Source organism: Brachyistius frenatus, unplaced genomic scaffold (assembly GCF_029030835.1).
Source record: "Brachyistius frenatus isolate BFR_SWC_R1_liver_20210118 unplaced genomic scaffold, ASM2903083v1 Contig_102, whole genome shotgun sequence".
Lineage (NCBI taxonomy): Eukaryota > Metazoa > Chordata > Actinopteri > Embiotocidae > Brachyistius > Brachyistius frenatus.
Window position 1 is genome coordinate 535,921 of NW_027210701.1, and position 19,333 is coordinate 555,253.

Below are 19,333 nucleotides of genomic sequence, written 5' to 3' on the forward strand. Positions count from 1 at the left end.
AGCGGTGGGGATCTTGAACGCACCCTGATTCCGGGTGCGCAGGAAGTGGTTTACACCAGGGGCCGGAAGTTGTGTGAGAAGACAGGAACAACAAAGAGGAGAAAGTACCCGGGTTTTAAACCTGCTCCAGAACACAAATTTAAGGAAATTATCTGCTGTTCGTGATAAGTAAGTGTGAAAATTTTCAGACCGCTCTTGAGGATACTGTAGGTAATTTGAGCTGCGCCAGTTTCCTAACATTATCCAAGCAGCGCGGCCGCTGCCGTTATGACATTATTGGCTAACATTAACCAGCCATTTTTTTTAGCTGTTCTGTAATGATGAAATCCATCCGTGAGCACTGAATGCAGTTAGAGAATTAACGTTACCACTCACCGGTTTCTACCTAATTACCATATAACGTCAGCAAGAATAATGAACTTTTAGCTGTTCAACAAATATGAAGGAATTATGATTTCCCGGTGTTGAATCAGTGACGTGAACGTTACATCCCGAAAAATACTTTATATCAGCATATGTTTTAGTTCTATTCTTTCCTAATAATACTGACAAGGACATGTATACACAGAAAGTCAAAGTAATCATTCCTAAAGTGGTCGTGAAGTACTGTCCAGTATAAGAGCTGGGAAACGTATCCTTGTGCTGTAAAAACATGTTTTAAACTTCAGCTAAAGATGATGTTATACCTCAGTGTTATTAAGAAAAATCTGGTGGGTATCTCCCAAGGTTTAAAAATAAAAAAAAATATTTCCCCCCTTTCTCTCAGGCACACGCAAATGTGACATTTTTCAATTAAAAATATGCAATTTAATCATTTATAGTCACCATTATCGGTGTAAAAATGTCCCCAAAATGTTGAAAAGCTAGAGCAGATAATAAATGAACACCCGTAAAGCATCAAGATACATTCACAAAATGTTTTCAGCAGCTTTAATGTTCTTATTTTACAGTAGGATAACGTGCTTTTAAAAACCCGATATAAATATTCAGTGAATGATTTTAAAGAACGTTTGTGTAATTGTGTCCCCTGTTCTCCGTCAGGGTGAAAGAGTTCGGTGTGCATGTGAGGACAAGTGTCAGCCGAGCCAACCATGGCGAACAATGCAGAGGATATCGAACACAATATGGTCAGTATGAAAGAATGTGTGGAGCTGCTCTAACTCTGTGTTCATGTGTTGGGAAATCATGACCAAACTGTTCTGGCTACGTACAACCGAATGTTTCAGCTTCGAGGAAGTGATGAACGAGTCCTCTGTCTCCGCAGGAGGAGTTTCAAACTCATAAATATGGCAATAAATTATCCGGATAGGACGATTATAGTCTGATAAGGAACGATGCACTTTACTGCGTTGATAAGCACATTTATTAGACTTTAAATCACAGGTGTTAACATTAGGAACATGGCTGCTCTGCATTTTACTGTTAATGTATATAAAGGGGTTTCCTGCTCGGCCAGGCAAAAGAGTAAAGTCCTCGCGTCCTCTTCACGGCCCTCAGCCTCGTCCAAGGCTTTGTTTACCCCACAACAGTTGTACCTGTGCCGAGCAACAACGTCTCACAGTCTTAGGGGCATAAAAAACATTGAATTTCTGTCTTGAAAAGCAGATTTAGGTCAGACTGTTTAGAAAGGGCCTCTGACAGACAGTCTGGTGTGTAACTGGTTGATTTAACTGGAAGTCAGTGGTCTCCATCTCTTCCGGGACCGCCGCACAGTGAGCTGAATCTCCTCCCGTTTTGGTTTCTGTGTACCTGGTGAGGTTGCTTCACGTCCCGGCCGCCGCGTGCCTCGACTTGCCGAACAGCCTGACAATTTCAGTTCACACAGGCCGGGACAGATCCTCGGGGGCTGAGTGCTGACGGAGGAGCCGAGCGAGCCAGTTCAGCTTTGAAACACAAACACGGACGGCCTGATAATGGTTTGCTGTAATCTTTGGCGAACCGGGAGGCATTTTTGGCCGTGAAACAAATGAAATGCTCGAGTTGCAGACTGAATGTCGAGCGCTGATCCAGAACTTCTACAGAGACTTGATTGCAGAAATAACAAGCTGGTGAAACTGCTGAAGTCAAACCAGAACTATCACGATTGCTTTGTTCAAAAGAGACCCCCAAGTTTTTTTATAATTATAACTTGTATTAGACCATGAATACATGGATCAGTGGTTCTAGCTGCTTTCTGTCTGTTTTGATCTCATTTGATCTGTGCATTTTCATCAGTGCCGCGATCTTCCCAGTCTGCCCTTATGTGTTTTTATTATGTCACACGCTAATATGTATTTTATATACAGTGCAAGGTTCGTATGTCTGTTTGTGCTTCGTATGTTTTAGTACCGTCTAACTACACATCACAATCCGTTCTTGTTTAGTCCATATTCTTATTAACATCTCTCATTGCAATTCAATTCAACTTTATTTATATAGCGCCAAATCACAACATAGGTTATTTCATGGCACTTAACACATTAACGTCCTTACAGCAAGACTTTACAATATTATACAGAGAAACCCAACAATTCAACAATTCCCACATAAGCTAGGGGGGAACTCCTCCTTAAAGGAGGAAAACCTCCAACAGAGGGAAGGAAAAACTCCCTCTTAACAGGAAGAAACCTCCGACCGAACCAGGCTCAGGGGTGGGCGGCCATCTGCCTCGACCGGTTGGGGTGAGAGGAGAGCATAGAGAGAAAAGGACAGCATAGAGATAGAAGAGAAGAACTGTTGGTGGAGACGACAAGCGCAGGGCCGAGACATGCAGGGCCGAGACATGCAGCTCCATGACGGGACATCTGCAAAAGAAAGAAGAGAAACTACGCGAGCGAGGGAACTGAATGGAGACAACAGACAGTAAGAAAAAGCTATGGGAGAGAAAAGGATGGTGAGGTATGAGTCAGTTAAAGAGTAGGAGGAAAGAAAAGAAGCTCAGCGTGTAACGAGGTCCCCCAGCAGCCTCGGCCTATAATAGCATAACTAAGGGTTGGTTCAGGTCTACCTGAGCCAGCCCTAACTATAGGCTTTATCAAAAAGGAATGTTTTGAGTCTAATCTTAAAGCTAGAGAGGGTTTCTGCCCCTCGAACACAAACTGGGAGCTGGTTCCACAGGAGAGGAGCCTGAAAACTGAAGGCTCTGCCTCCCATTCTACTTCTGTAAACTCTAGGAACCACAAGTAGACCAGCGTACTGAGAGAGAAGTGCTCTGCTAGGATTATATGGTTCCATAAGATCTCTAAGATATGATGGAACCTGGTCATGTAGGGCTTTGTAAGTCATCAAGAGACTTTTAAATTATATTCTTGATTTAACAGGAAGCCAGTGAAGAGAAGCTAAAACTGGAGAAATATGATCTCTCTTGCTAAATCCCGTCAGTACTCTTGCTGCAGCATTTTGGATCAACTGCAAGGTTTTTAATAAATAATTCGGACATCCTAACAACAAGGAATTACAATAATCTAGCCTAGAAGTAACAAACGCATGAATGAGTTTTCTGCGTCACGCTGAGGAAGGATTTTCCTGATTTTATTAATATTACGTAGATGAAAGAAGGCAGTTCTGGAGATTGATGATGGCTAAAGGACAAATCCTCATCAAATAGGACTCCAAAGTTCCTCACAGTTTTGCTGGAGGCCAAGACAATGTCATCTAGAGTAACGAAGTGATTACAGAAAGAGTTTCTGAGGTTGCAACAAGTCTTAATATCGTTTTATTAACTTTAAAATTGATTTTGACCGGTTTTACATGCTTATAAAGGATCCTAATAACTTCTTAAATGTAATATTCTTTTTTCGGGTAACTTTGTAAAACCTGTCCAGGTGTTTATAGCAAAGTTTAACCATATGCACTCACCCTGTAGAATAAACTTGTATAAATAAATAAACGTCTCTTCATTACATATGTCATGTTACCTACTTACAGGAACGTGGTTTTTTTTAGTAGTATGTTTCTACAAATCCTGGATACAGAAAATAATGTGAGTGTTCCCCCGACAGGACCAACAGGAGAGCCCTGCAGCCCCACAACCCCCCCAGCAGCCACAGGAGGCCGGGGTGATCCGAGCACGGTCCAGGGGAGGCTCAGGAGGTGATGGAGGAGGAGGAGGAGGCAGCAGCAGCAGCGGCCCGGAGCAGAACGGTCAGCCCCCCGCCGCTCGCCCTCCGCTCGTGGTGGACGCCGAGGAGGACGAGGACGAGGAGCTGACGCTGAAATACGGCGCCAAGCACGTCATCATGCTCTTCGTTCCCGTGACGCTCTGCATGGTGGTCGTCGTGGCGACCATAAAGTCCGTCAGCTTCTACACGCAGAACGATGGGCAGAGACTGTGAGTGTTACCAAACTCATCAGGCTGTTTGAATGAAGCACAACACAGGAGCTTGGCCACTAGGTGGAGTTAACGTAACACACTGTATTTTATTTCTGCAGAGTCCGAATAACAAAGACACAAATAAAACTGCATTAGATCATTATGGAAGAGTCCAAATCTGGTTCAGAGCAGTAAACACAATCTGTAGCTGTACTTCGGAGCAGTTTAACATTGTAAATTTAAAGACCCGCCGGAAGAAGAACTAAACGTTGTTGTGTCCCTTTTGTGTCCCTGCAGGATCTACACACCGTTCCCCGAGGACACGGACACAGTAGGGCAGAGAGCCCTGAACTCCATCCTGAACGCTACCATCATGATCACCGTCATCATTGTCATGACTCTGGTCCTGGTGCTGCTGTACAAGTACCGCTGCTACAAGGTACCGACGTCTCTCAGCATGCTGCGGCACGTACACAGATTTAAAAAGGTCTCCTAAGAATACCGCTCGCTGCTCTGGTCCAATCAGGTGTTCAGCATTTATACCTGTACAGGTCAGACAGATGCAGCAACACAGAAATATCTCTGGAATAAACACAATAATCAAACAAAGCTGGTTGTTAAAATACGTTTTTAGGACCAGAAACGAGATTCTGCAGTAAACATGTTACTCATCACTGTTGTTGTATAATAACAGTCACATGTCGCCCCCTCTGTCACTCATTCACTACTTCCTGTATCAGTGATTCCAAACTGTGGTGCGTAATAGCCCTGCTTAAAGTCCAAAAACTTGTCATTTCATTTCATTTTATTACAGAAAAACTGTTGCATTGTTGTTGTTTTTTTTTTTTTTACAGTTTTAGTGATCATTTGAACATTTTAGAAGTCAAATTTTGTTTCACCACGTCACGTTGGCCATTGCGTAAGTTTAGCTTGAAGCAGTCGGATTCTGACTCCTCAGTCGTTGATTTTAGCAAGAATGAGTGGAAGTCTGACTAACAAAGACGACGCAGTTGCAAAAACAGTCAAGATGAAAGTGACGGCGCCGGCTCTGATAGGTCAGACCAACCTTTCGATGCTGAAGACGAGTTGGCAGTTGAGCTGTAAAAACCGCAGCCGTATGTTGTTCTTTGTTCTTTATTCTGATCCTCCGTAAAGTGGTCGCGAGTCTTCCTGGGCTCCACACAATAATAACAAACAAACAAAAACTGACAAAGACCAAAATTCAGAAAACAAAAGAAACATTAAAACAAACATTTATAAAAAAAAAAAAAAGAAGGAAGCGAATTGTCACGAACAGCAACCAATTATCGTCACTGCTTGGTTCTTGAACTGCCATTTTGAAGCCTCGATTTCGGCATTTCAGCTGCCATCTTGTTTTTTTCGGGAACCCAGAAGCGACCACGTAGTGAGCGGTGGATCTGACTCAGAACAAACGGAAAAAATGAAAACAAACAGCTGTTTGGTGAAACGTCGCTGCACATGAACTGATCTTGAATCTTCGTCCTCTCAGGTGATCCAAGGCTGGCTCTTCCTCTCCTCCCTCCTCCTGCTCTTCTTCTTCTCCTACATCTACCTCAAGTAAGCCACGCCCCCCCTTCCAACCTTTAACCGCTTCTCATCACCATCAGGTCATCTGATTCTTGCCGATCATCTCTCCAACAGGGAGGTTTTTAAGACCTACAACGTGGCCATGGACTACTTCACCCTGGCCATAATCATCTGGAATTTCGGCGTGGTGGGAATGATGTGCATCCACTGGAAGGGACCGCTGCGGCTCCAGCAGGCCTACCTCATCATGATCAGCGCCCTCATGGCCCTGGTTTTCATCAAGTACCTGCCGGAGTGGACGGCCTGGCTCATATTAGCCGTCATATCCGTCTACGGTAAATCCTCCGACGTCGAACCTTTGGAGATGTTTCCGAGCTCCGACGTTCAGGCGTCTGGTTTATTTCAGGGGATAAAAGAACAACGTGTCAAAAAAAAAAAAAAAAAAGAAGAAGAAGAAAAAAAAAGGGGTTATTTTAGACAAAAACAGACAGAAAACATTTTTTATAAGATAAAATATTTTGGTTAACGAGAACTACACACAAAGCAGCTTCGTTAGCGTAAAAGATTGAATATAAAGTCGGCTGAAGTTCAGATGCTGCGTTCAAAAACTCCTGAACTGTTTCGTCTCTTCTGTTAAAGAGGCTGCAAACACACCGAGCCGGGTATTTTTCTAGCATATTGAAACTCAGGTTTGTGTGTCAGTTTCCAGGAAGAGATATTTAACTGTTGACGAGGAAGTAAACCCCTTCAGAGCGTTGGCCGGAGGCCGCGTGTTTCCCTGCCTGTCGTTATCACAGATGTCATGTCGGCCTCGGTGGCCTCTCAAAGGGCTCTTTGTTGCGTGGCTAACTTCGCCCGTCTGTCTGCCGTCTCTCTCCCCTCACAGATCTGCTGGCGGTGCTCTGTCCCAAAGGACCTCTGAGGATCCTGGTGGAGACGGCTCAGGAGAGGAACGAGCCCATCTTCCCAGCGCTCATCTACTCCTGTAAGACCGACGCCAGCTCTTTCATTATTACGTTTTATTGTAATCAAAGCAGAGGAGGGACAGTAAACCAGCTACGCTGGTTCGACATTAAATTATAGTGACAAACACATTCTCTGCAACTTCTGCTCCTTTCAGTGACTCTTAAAGCCCTCTAACGTCAAATGACATTTCATCTTCTTCTAGTGAAACTGTGCTGCCGTTCAAATATCACTGGTTTCGCTTTAACTCCCACGTTGTCTTCTGCTCGGCTCGTTTCACCTCATTCTCTTCAGCTGACACTTCATCTTCTTTTACACCTTTAACGCCACTTTTCCTCTGATGGGACCGACTCGACTCAGCTCTTTTTTGGGGGGGTTTTGGACGGTACCTGCTACTGTTTTAGTATCGCCCTCCGTCTGGGTTGGAAGCGAGCTGAGGCGATAATAAAAAGTGACACAATCTTCCACGGTCTGTTTAGAGGTTTGTGTCCCTCCTTCACTGCAGCAGCTCGTTGCAGGTAGATCGATGTTTCTTCAAACACACTGATGTCTGGCACCTAGCCAGTGTTTAAGGAAGCCGGTCTTGTCGACATGTATTCCTGCAAGCCCCGCCCACTGAAAACTCAACTGGTTTTAAAATTTTTTTCTTCTATTGTAGAAGTTAAAGGCAATTTTGTTGTGTCATGGCAGTTTCATGCACCTCGACGGCAACAAAATCCGGAAACGAGTAGAGTAGAGCCGGTACCATCCGCGGAAATGCAGTTTAAAGTGACGCTTCAATTACTCATCTGAAATCCCACTTCTAGTCCTTTTTTTTACGTGATACTTTAACGGCTGTGTTTTTACACTTTAAATAACACTTCAGCTGCTTTAAATGTGAAGAACTAAACGTTCAACTGCTTTCAGTGTTTTCACTTCAACTGGAAATTGAATTTGTGTTGAGTGACTCTTCAGTTACTTTCAGCACAGTCACTTGTAATAACACTGAACTGTTCAGCAGCCTTTGTCTTAGTGCAGGTGTATTAACTGATGATTTCGGTGTTCCCATTAAGCTGCCGCTTCAACGTCGTGCAGTTTCTCTGTTTTAACTGCCTCTTCAACTCATATTATCACTTCAATGTGAAGTAGAGTTCTTCTTCTTCTCGTATTTTGACCGCCTCTCTTCTTCCCCAGCGACGATGGTGTGGCTCGTCAACATGGCCGACACCGACAGGCCGAAGAGGAACTCGACGGAAGCGGCGGCGCCTCTTCAAGAGGCTCCAGCAGGTGAGTGGGAGGAGTCTGAAAGATTGATGACTCATCAAACCGTGTGACAGCTGCTGAGTCTGTCTGGTGTCTCCTGTCAACAGCAGCAGCAGCAACAACAACAGCAGCAGCAGCAGCAGCACCCGCGTCTCCGGCCACCATGAGTAATGAAGAAGGAGGCTTCACCCCCAACTGGATCAGTCACCAGGAGCACCAGCTGGGACCGATGCAGTCCACCGAGGAGACCAGACGGGAGATCCAGCAGATGCCCTCGGCCCGACCTCCGGTGGACGAAGATGATGAGGAGAGTGAGTTCAAACGTTTGCTAAAACATTGCGCTTGTTAAAACATTCAATCCTCCAGTCATAATGAGTCTTAATGTGCTTTAAAGGGGCTTTTGGTTTGAACTTGGCAGAAACATCCACTTGATACTGAAGAACGGCCGAGTAGATTTTTTTGTTTGTTTGTTTGTTTTTTTGGGGGGGGGGATTTAAAGGTCAAGGTCACGTGACCTCAATTCGACACATTCACGTGGCCATGATATCTCAATGACGCCTGGATTGAATTTTTTTAAATGTGGCACAATCGTCTGCCTCAAAGATGAACTGATTAGAGTTTGGTGGTCAAAGGTCAAAGTTCAAGTCCACTGCGACCTCACGTCCCTCGTCTAATCTGTCCGTCTTATTCTTGTAGACACAATATCTCAGAAACGCTTTGAGGGAATGTGTTCAAAATTGCCAAAAACATTCACTTGTACTCGAGCATGAAGTGATTTGATTTTTGGGGTCAAAGGTCAAGGTCACTGTGAGTTCAGTATCTTTTATGGGTTTGGACGGATATACATTTAAACGACAACGTGAGTGGTTAGTGGAGGCAAACAACTGCTGGACGGTAATTCTAGTTTTAGTTGTTCATTTGATTGTTGAAGCCCAGCTGAGATTCTGCTTCTATGATAAACCCGATCTTTACAGTTACAACTGATAAATATTGATCTGATCTCCGTGATCGATGCAGTTGTCTCTGTGATGATGTCATCAGGCCGTCCCTTCAGCGGGACGGTCTGTGCAGGCAGCTCTTTAAAACACATCACGTCTGACAGTGATCATCAGAACAATGGCAATAAAAAAACTGAATTGCTTTTCTACACCACATGCATTGTGGGAAATATTGAACACAGCACATGCGTCTGTCTGCTCGACGGTTTTAGTTTCATATTTTGTAGGTTTTGTAGTCTAAAACTTTTGTATGATTTGGAGCAGATTTAGATCATCAACGACATCTTTAAGTACTGAAAATAAATAATTTAATTTAATAGATTTTTATGGTCATTTGGAAGCGGCATAACAAACACAGACATGTCATCACCAACGCTGATGTATTTGCACAGAATCTTTCATTTAAACTCTGTTTCTGGCTCTCTAGCCGCTAAACGCTTCACACTGTGTTCATCCCGTCGGCCGTCTGATGCTGAGCAGGAAGATGTTTTTCTCTGAAAACAGCTGCCTGCTGATGAGCACAGCGACACTGATACAGAAAAGTGAGAAAGCCAAAAGACGCTAAAATGCTCCGTCTGGTCAGAAGATTCGATGCTTTAATCTTTCATTTGTTTTTAATGACTTTTTATGTGGAAGCTAATGTCTTTCTTTCCCATGCTGTCTTTTTTAAATCCTCTTTTATCACCTGCAGTTTGTACTGAAGGAAAAAAACAACAACAACACTCTGTTATAGCATCAAAAATAGGGCTAACGCTGCATCCTGATTGGTTGAGATTCCCCTCCCGGCTCTAATACGAAGCCGAGCTCTGTAATTCACACTCGTAAACGCTCAGATTGTCTTTCCTGCCTCCTCTCGGTGTGTAATCACTGTCCTTCAGCTCCCTCTCCTTATGTGCTCTCCTTTCTGTGAAATTATTGCGTGTGTGCATGCGACTGTTTTTAGTCAGCGCAGATTAGGAAGCGATTATTCAACGGCAATTGCTGGGTTCGGTGTCTGTACTATTCGGGGGGGGGGGGGGGGGCGCTCTCTCTGACCTTAAAGCTCCAGTAAACACGGGGTCGGAGCTCCCGTTTGTACAGTAATTACAGTTGAGGGAAGGTTTGGGTCCGGGGGTTGGAGGGCGTGGGGCTTGAATTGACTCCACCCTGAATGCGGTGTTCTCCTGCGCTCTCAGGGGGCGTCAAGCTGGGCCTCGGAGACTTCATCTTCTACAGCATGCTGGTGGGAAAGGCCTCGGCCGCAGCCAGCGGCGACTGGAACACCACGCTCGCCTGCTTCGTCGCCATCCTCATCGTGAGTGACCGGCTGCCTATTCCTGGCGTCACCACAACCTCATCTCTGCCTCGCAGCACAATATCCAACCCCACTTTATGTAAACCGCTTGATTGCATAACAAGCTGGGTTTTATTTTCCCTCCCTTCAGACCGTACACAATCACTCAACGTGCTATTCCCTTCGCGCTTCATCCTGTCTGTCTCTTCCCACCGCAGGGCCTGTGCCTGACCCTCCTCCTCCTCGCCATCTTCAAGAAGGCGCTCCCCGCTCTGCCCATCTCCATCTTTTTCGGCCTGGTCTTCTACTTCGCGACAGACAACTTGGTACGGCCGTTCATGGACAAGCTGGCGCTGCACCAGTTCTACATTTAGCAGGACGTTGCCCCGATGACCCTCACCCACATCGCTCTCCGGCCAACAACATGAGAGCGCTCCCCTCGCAGCCGGGGGGGGGGGGGGGGGGGAGAGAGGGAGACGACGACGACGAAGGGTGATGCAGGGGCCCCTCCTGCCCCCCCGCCCACACCTCCTCCTAAGAACTCATGATGCCGGGACACAAGTTGTTGTTTTTTTTGCTCTGCCTTTTTTTTTTTTTTTTTTTTTCATTCTGGCGCCGAGAGAGGGTTTTCCCCCACGACATCTGTTCTTAAACGTTTTATTTCCGTTTTAAACCAACATGTGACATTTCTCGCCGCGACCCGGAACCTTCATCTTCATCTTCATCTTCAGCGGTCTCGGGCACAATCCAAACTTAGCGGGAACATTTGTACCTTTTATTTATCCAGGGAAGCTTCACGACAGCTCGTCTGCTTCACATCCACGCACACACTCACGCTCACATACACACACACACACACACACACACACACACACACACACACACACACACACACACACACACACACACACACACACACACACACACACACACACACACACACACACACACGTCACTTCCATGGCCGGGGCTCAACAGCAGGTGCCTTCCTCAGGGACACCTCGGCAGTGGCTGTCGAAGCAGGGAGACAGTTTAATGAAATCTCCCTTCAAAGAGTCTGTTTTCATTACTTTTGAGCACCCCCCCCCCCCCCAAAAAAAAAAAAAAAAAAACGACAACAAAAAAAAATAAAAGAAACTAAACCGAACATTTCAAAGCCTTCATGACGCTAACAGACACTCGATGATGATACTGATCATAGATAGAGATGTGTAGTTTGATTGTGTTTGAGATGTCACCGGGGTGTGCTTTCCTCACTGCTGTTAGGAACGGTTCACATGTTTGGTTTTTTTGTTCACTTTAGACACATAAAGATTCAAAGCGATTTTAAAACCCACACAAGACACACGGCGATGCTTTGAACACGTCGCTGGAAGGACGGAAGGATTTTCCGTCTCAAATCGACACCAACTTTTAAAAAGATTTCACTGTTTTTTTAGTTTTTTTTTTACCTGAAGTCTGGTGTGAACTCGCAGCTTCGAGGCGGGAGGATGGAGCGCACACATAGTGACACACACACACAGTTGCACACACACGCACACACCTGAGACTCGTCGGCCACCGAGCGGTTCCGCTGGAGGTTCAGTGCCTTGCTCAAGGGCATTTCAGTAGTTGTCGTCGTCGTCGTCGTTATTATTGTTGTGACTGTGGGACAGAAATGTGCTTTTCATTCTCTTCCCTGACTGAAGTTTAATTGTCTTATTTTTTTTCAACCTGTCCAGGGATTGTAACCTGTGATCATGTGGTCACAGACTCTGAACCTTTAGGCTACAGCTGCCCTCATGACGCTCGCCTGGTGCTGTTTCGAACTATGCCACATCAAACACTGAAATTATTTCAAGTATACACGGATACTGTTGTGTTTCTTTTCCAAGATATGCAGAAGAAAAACTTTTTACTTTTCAAAACATGGGGGGGAGTGTTAACTGGGTTCCTGCCAGAACATAAAAATCTTGGAAAGTGTGCAAAGATTGAAATGAAGTATTCAGTCCTGATAAATGAGGGAGTAGATGTAGTTTGAATTCGCGAATATTTTTGGAGAAACCTAATCTCCATTGATCAAGCATTATTAGCTTAACTGGCTATTTTAATCACAAGAAAACAAAACCAAAAGGTTTAAATCAAGATTAAAAACAATAACAACAACACTCTAGACTAGATAAATAAGATAATGCTGACTGAGGAGGAGGACCAGCTGCACTGATTGCTCTTCTGTTGTTGCACTCGAGTTTCATGCTTGCAGGGAGAAGAATCCAAGACGGAACAAAATCCTGCTATTTGTTCGGAGACTGTTTTTCTTCTTTTCCCTTTTTTGTTTTTGTTTTCAGGGAATATGTTGGGTGACTGGCTTTTTTTCTGTCCTTCACATGCATATGTGTGTTATGCAAGGTTATTCTGATTCAGATTACGTTCTTTTTTTTAATAAACAAACTGAAAATAGCCTTGTTAGTTTTATTCAATGTGATGCCTCTGTTTTCCATAAGACTTTTCCATTGGACTTTAAATTTATTACAGAAAACCTGCCTTAAGAATTGGTGCTGTGTAGTTTGGTGGATGCAGCCATTTGATGGGCGACAACGGTCTGACAAAGACTATCGATTTGCATCAGGAGAAACTTGTGATTTTTTTTTTTTTTTTTCAGGAGAATAACTATTCTTACTCTTGATTTTGAATCAATTAAACTTTATTCATGTAGCATATTTTATACAAAGTCAATGTGCTTTAACGTGTGACTGAAAAATGGTAAAACGGAGTAGGAGTCTAACGCTTACCAAATATGAGGAAAAAACAGGAAAGGAAAATAAAATATGTCGAGCTTCTGGTTGGGAAGAACTTGATGTTGGAACAGTCCATCTGATCGGGAGGGGGGATTACACGGTCCCTAATAGCCTACCTACTTATACGTGACGGGCACAGTTAATGCTACCGTTGTCACCCCCCCCCCCCCATCCCTTCAAGTGGTTCCGTCCATCAATAGACGTCAGAAGTACAGCGGGAAATCAAAACAACACAAAATGAAGCCAGTAAAGACAAAAAACAAACAAAAATCTACGTGAAAAGCTGTCGATGAAAAGTTAATTTCTGTTTGCAAGTTATTGCTTATAAATATTTAGCGTTATAATTGAAATAGTACTAGTTGAATAAATGAGTTGCTATAATGATAATAAAAAGAAAAACAATGGTTGAGGCTCTCTGCGGTCCATCTCACCCCTTTCAAAAAGTGCAAAATGGTTTAGTCCAGCCTTCTGAAGGGTTCAGCCCTAATGTCCACCCACTGAACAGAATATTATGAATATACATACTGCAAGATTGTTCTTAAGTACAGTTTGCTTATTCATGCATGACATACAATGCACAAAACAAAACAAAATTTGTATCAGACTTTATTATGTTTGTTTTCCCCTCCACATGGAGGTCAGAGGTCAGGGTAACCCACAGATCAACACTCTAGTGGCTGCTTTAATACATTCACACAATTACAAAATGCTATTGTCTCATCTGCCTGATCTGCGCCGATTTCCAGTCAGTAAACCGTCCCGGTTTCTGACGCAAAGCCTCTGCAGATGGTGGGAACATTGTGGAAATTCCTCGGCGTGCTGGCGCACTGGCATCCCATGCTCGCCGTCCCTTGATGCCAACTGGCTGACAGGCGCAGTTGGCCTGTCGCCTGGAGCGCCGGTCGCATTAGCTATCACCATGGGGACTGTTTGGCCTCGCTGGCCGGGACAGTGGCACAGTATGGCAGTTTACCCAGAATGTTTAGCCTCATACTGTGACTTACCTAACAAGCCCTCAATGAGGCCTCATTCTGGCATGTGAATCCTGCAGCTCGGCTGGTGAACAACTACAGTGTTAATTCCATAACGCTTCCCTTGCATCGAATCCAGACACCTGTTCTGTTCAGATTAGGTTACACCATGCTCCCCAAACTGTTTGGGCCTCCTTCCCAGAGAAGACTAACCTTCGATTAAGACCTTATTTAGTTAATACTCACTGGAAGAAATTTAAATCTTCTCTTTGTGTTTTGTTTCTCTCTTTCCAGGCATGTTGGAAGATGTTTAACATAATAATAATGATTTGTGACTCATCCAATAAATCATAATAATAAATTATGTCAACGACAGTAAGTGGAATCAAATACTATTAAATAAAGAGATACAAAGAGTGTCTGTCAGTGAGTGAGAGATCAAAGTTACACCGCATGTCGGCTGAATGCTGCAACTTTTCAAATTAAAAGCCCTACCGGTTTGTTTTAGGGGAGAGGTGGATTTTGAGAACATCTGTGGAATTGTGGATGCAGAAAATACCCTCCTCAATTAAAAACGTAAATAAATTCATGCAGAAAAAAAATCATGCACATGCTATTGTGATACCAAATGCGTGTGAAAAGTATCAACTTGTTATTGTTCACATAAAGAAGCTTATTCAGCTGGTTTGGGTGGAGCTCAGCTGTGTGAATAGATGTTATTCTCTCAGACACTTATATCTTGTCAAAGTAGCTCTCACAGGGAAAAAGGTTTGAGAACCCTGATCTAGACTCAGATTTCAGGTGTGCTCAGAGAAACTTTTCAGTTTCTTTAGTCAAACCCTGAACTGAAATTATTCTCAACATGCAGTCAAAGCCAAAAAAAAAAACTATTTGTGAGAGGAGACAGCTTCTAATTTGGAGGCCTTTAAGCTCATTTGCCGACAAGTTGAGGAGACTGCCGAATGAACTGAGGTAATCTGTCAGTCGCTATCATCCCCAGTATGAAGTGGGCTTAGACAGGAGACTTTGCGGCGGTGTGTCACACCTGTGTGCGTTGGAGGTTTCCCAGGATAGCTTTCTTAAGGGGATTACTGTGCCGGGAGGGACATCTGTGCCATGTGACCCATTCAAGAAATGTAGGATTAGGCTTCAATAATAGCTGTAGACAGAGGAAGAGAAGTCACTACAACAAGCATCCAAAAAAGGCCTGTAAAGGAGAAGTTCAAGATGTCTAAAGACAAACTGGAGAGCCTGGTGAAGCGCATGGAGGACACGCTCACGGAGATGGAGCAGCTGAAAGTGCACTGCGGCAAGCAGAGCGAGGAGCTGAGCCAGCTGGTGGTGGAGCTCCGGCATGAGAACCAGGAGCTGGTGGAGAAGTACAACCAGCTCGCCGCCGAGATGAAGGAGGCCAAGGAGATTATAGAACAGTTAGAAGACACAAAGTACGCCTTCAACGCGAAGGAGAGGCAGGCGCAGAAGCTCAACCGGCAGCTCTGAGGGCCCCGCGGGTACGTCGGAGACCCGGCCGAGACGGGTGTGCTGAAACCAGGATCCTGCAGGAAAACAAGACTGGACACGGGCGGATGGAAATAACCGATTTCAAAAGACTGGGTGGGCAATGAAGGCTAAACTGGGCACAGCTGTTTTCTTTAACATATATGTGTAAATTTTATGTCAGTGGAGGATGGATGTAAAGTTTAGAAATTTGAATGTAACTTAAATCCTGTGGCTTAGAGCTCCTTTTAAAGCCACGGCCAGACTTAATGACTCTGGATTCAAAGTGGAGGTCTCTAAAAGAAACGTGGATGTGGAAAAATGTGGACTCTGGTCGAAAAAAGTATTTTTATTTATTTATTTTTTTTAAAGCGGGCGAACATTGTGTACAAGACATTGTGCTCATTAGGTTTCTGTAATTAAAACAACAGCATTCCTGGAAGCTCGGACGCACTTCCCCCGTAAAGGTTTAATGGCGTGAACAGTCATTGGCTATTATTTTTAAGTGGGTGGTCACCTATTTCTGAGTGAAGAGCTAAAAATACCTTATTATCCCTTCCCGCCCTCGAGCTTGTGAGCTGTGAGACTTGAAGGTGCCTCCCTCCACGCTGGGTCGCAAGCCATAGAAATACAGGAGCACGAGGAAATGTGGTTTTCATGTGTATCGTTCATGTACCGAAATAAAACATGTGCTGTTGTTCGGCATGTTTAAATTCTGCAAGTCCTCAGCAGATTTTCTGGACCTTGCGGCCGATTCCTCGTCTGCCGTGGGAGCTCCGAGCCCGTCCGACTGTACATAGCGATCTCTACGGCGTCTCCGCATCGCCTGCAGACACGTGTTGACTGTGACGCCGGACTTTTACCCTAAAGGTGACAGATTTAGTTCCTGGCAGCTGAGAACTGCTTATTTCTTATTCTTTTAATCGTTTTATGACCCCAGAGAATAACCCAGGGACCGGCTGATTGGTTCGGATGTTCGGTTACATTCAGTTCCAAACACCAACTCCAGTTATTTCCAATCGCAACTGTAACTTTGAACATTAGTAGATGTATTTTGTGGGCGGTATACGAGTGTACTAAAACACTGATGGGTTAAAAAGTAAAGGTTTTATCCTACATTAGTGGCAGGAAAAGGTATTTGGGTCACCAAAACAAACAGGTTTCATCCTGAAGGGTTTTAAATGTCCATGTTTTGACAGATTTGGTCACCGACAGCAGATTAACTAAATAAAATTAAATATACTGAATGCTGAGAAGTGACTACTGTAATCCTCTACAGATTTGAGTAAGTAATCTTCTCCTAAAATATGATTTTAAAAGACTAAAATGTCCCAAAATCATGTAAGTATCATGGAGTTCAGATTCAGGTATAAAATAAAACTGCATTGAGTTCTTTTCCTTTTGGTGCTTTTATTTCCTAAAAACAAACCACTTTGTGTCATTTTTAAACCTTTTCAATACAATTCAATTCTAACCTACCATTTTTCCAGGATGTTATTGCTGCTTTCAACCACTGCCTCATACTATAGTGGTAATAGGATATAATCAGCCTTAAGGACCGTATAGAAAACATGCTGCAGTGTACGTTGAATTACTGCTGCACGAGCAGAGGCTGTGCTTTTTGGTGGAGCAATAACTAGACGGTGAAGAGGTTATGACGGGACAGCAGGATGGAGTTTGGTGTCTTTTTGATGGTCCGTTGAACTTAAATGGCGCTTCGACTGACATGAGGCTGATGCCTTGTTTGTATTTTGGTTTGAGGATCCCCCCTCCTTCACTAGGACTTATGTGACATAGTATAAAGAGTGGTCAGAAGGTAGATGGATGGATCAAACACGGAGTTTTGAACCCTTTAGAAAGTAAAAAATACTGGCTGGGTTTATTTCCTGGACTGCATATAGACTGGACGTAGCCTGAGGCGAGTCGGATGAAGCCATACGATTTGAAGTTTCTACATTTGTCATCAACGGGAACATCAGCTATAGAGACCAGGATATAAACATGTTTATTATTTTATATATTTTTAATATGGAGGGTCTGTGGGCACCATAGACTGTTTATAAAAAGTGGATGTAGCTTCTGAGTTTAACAAATGAGCCCAGTGTGGAAGTCCCTTCAAGTGCAACACCACTGAGGGCCACCAGGGGCTCGCTAAATGAAAACCTCTCACTCCATGGACTCCTATTCAAATTCTCTCATGAATTACAAAGTCCAAACATTTTATGGTGTCATTTGCTAAATTTCCTCCTTCTGGTGGTCCATCTGAAAATAATTTCCGCTATAGGTGGGCGGGGCGTAGTGTCCTTGAAGATCCGCCCCTCATTCCTCCCCAGCTTGTCCAAATATGGTCACTTCTGGCTCCAAAATAGAAAGATTGGAACGGCCGAAATACCGAACTCGAAGCTTCAGAACTGCAGTTCACAAACCGACCGGTGACGTCACGGTTGGTTGCCGCTTGGTGGGAAGAGACTCGCTCAAGTGGCCGTTCAAGGGATTTACGTTTGTAGCAATTCCTTCATTTTTCAGCCCTGGAGGTCACCGCTTGGTTTATTTTAGGTAACCTAATACAAGTAAACTTAAGTAACGTAATTAACTTACCTGATGCACGTACGTAACATTATTTAATCGACTAACGTACTTTTTTGAATCCAAATCGTTATCTTTTCCTCGGCCAAGAAAGGTGTCGGCGTCTCTCAATCTGCGAGTCGTTATTGTGAAACTAATATGTTTACCGCCGTGGACCGACGCCGTTATTACACATTCTGCACATTCTAATGATTCCTTCTGGGAGTCACTCAGTCTGGCTCCGACATGTAAAACAATCTTTCAGTGTGAGCAGATAAACAAACATGTGGCTTTAATGGCCTTTTTTGTGGCATATTTGTTGTTAAAATGTTTTTTATTTGGTTTATTTACATGTGAGGAAGGTCTTGGGGCCACACTGGCTCTCCGGGTGTGAACACACCCTCTCTGCAGGGCACCGAAGAAAGGATGTAAACTAGAAAGTTGGCTTGGGACAAATATACATTACACCCAAGATGTATTTTTACATAAAGCCATTACTATGTAATTTTAGATGTTTATTTTCAGAGGCCAGTTGGGAGGTTTGGAAAAGCCTCACCCCCAACAGAGAGAAGAAGGGAGAGGAAGACATTCTTTTTGGTAAACATATGTTTAAACACAGCGTTAGTTGTCTTCTGTGGCGGTTTCTTCTTTAAAACCCAAAATAATAACATTTCTGTGTGTGTTGTTTTTTAAGCATGTTTGGGATGATAAGGAATTTAAAATGTCAAATTCCTCCACGAGACTTTATGTTTGTGTTTTTGTTTGGCTTGAGATCGGTCTTTTGAATTATTGAAAGCACAAAATGTGACCCAGCATGACGCCAAAAGTGGAATACAACCGGCAGTCCACCACAGCTGTGTCAGTGTCACGTTTTGCCTCGACAAGACGTAGAAAACCATGTGATTTAGGTTTAGGGAAAAATCAAAACACATGGTTTGGGTTCAGCACTAAAAACCACTCGGGTAGGAAAAGATTTCTTTAAAGAAATCTGCATAATTTTTTTAGACTCAAATTCTGGTCTCTTGGGTGAAAGTCCTGGGTTCTATCAATAGACTGTGAAAGCGGACGTAGCTTTCGGGTCTGACAATTGAAGACAATGCAGCAGTGCCTTAAATGCATTACCACCGAGGGCCACTAGGGGTCTTTTTTAATATGGCCCTGGAACACTAATTGTATCTAAAAGTGTTCGTAGCTTCCGAGTCTGAAAA

At 43.9% G+C, this 19,333-nt stretch overlaps 1 protein-coding gene across 1 annotated transcript; it reads left to right on the forward strand.

Annotated features, from left to right (window-relative positions):
• Positions 1-31: 31 nt before the first annotated feature.
• Positions 32-12,749, forward strand: psen1 (presenilin 1). Its single transcript, XM_069711747.1, has 11 exons — positions 32-168; positions 1,042-1,127; positions 3,981-4,309; positions 4,589-4,730; positions 5,802-5,869; positions 5,954-6,174; positions 6,726-6,824; positions 7,976-8,068; positions 8,158-8,355; positions 10,218-10,336; positions 10,534-12,749. Exons 2-11 carry the CDS (start codon positions 1,092-1,094, stop codon positions 10,687-10,689), a joined length of 1,461 nt encoding a protein of 486 aa, XP_069567848.1. The 5' UTR covers positions 32-168; positions 1,042-1,091; the 3' UTR covers positions 10,690-12,749.
• The last annotated feature ends 6,584 nt before the right edge of the window (positions 12,750-19,333 follow it).

Bases quoted from the DNA above. Each gene is read 5' to 3' on its own strand.
- psen1 (XM_069711747.1), top strand. From the start codon at position 1,092: ATGGCGAACAATGCAGAGGATATCGAACACAATATG. The intron at 4,731-5,801 runs GTACCGACGTCT...TCGTCCTCTCAG, and splicing joins ACAAGTACCGCTGCTACAAG to GTGATCCAAGGCTGGCTCTT. The intron at 8,356-10,217 runs GTGAGTTCAAAC...CTGCGCTCTCAG, and splicing joins GGACGAAGATGATGAGGAGA to GGGGCGTCAAGCTGGGCCTC.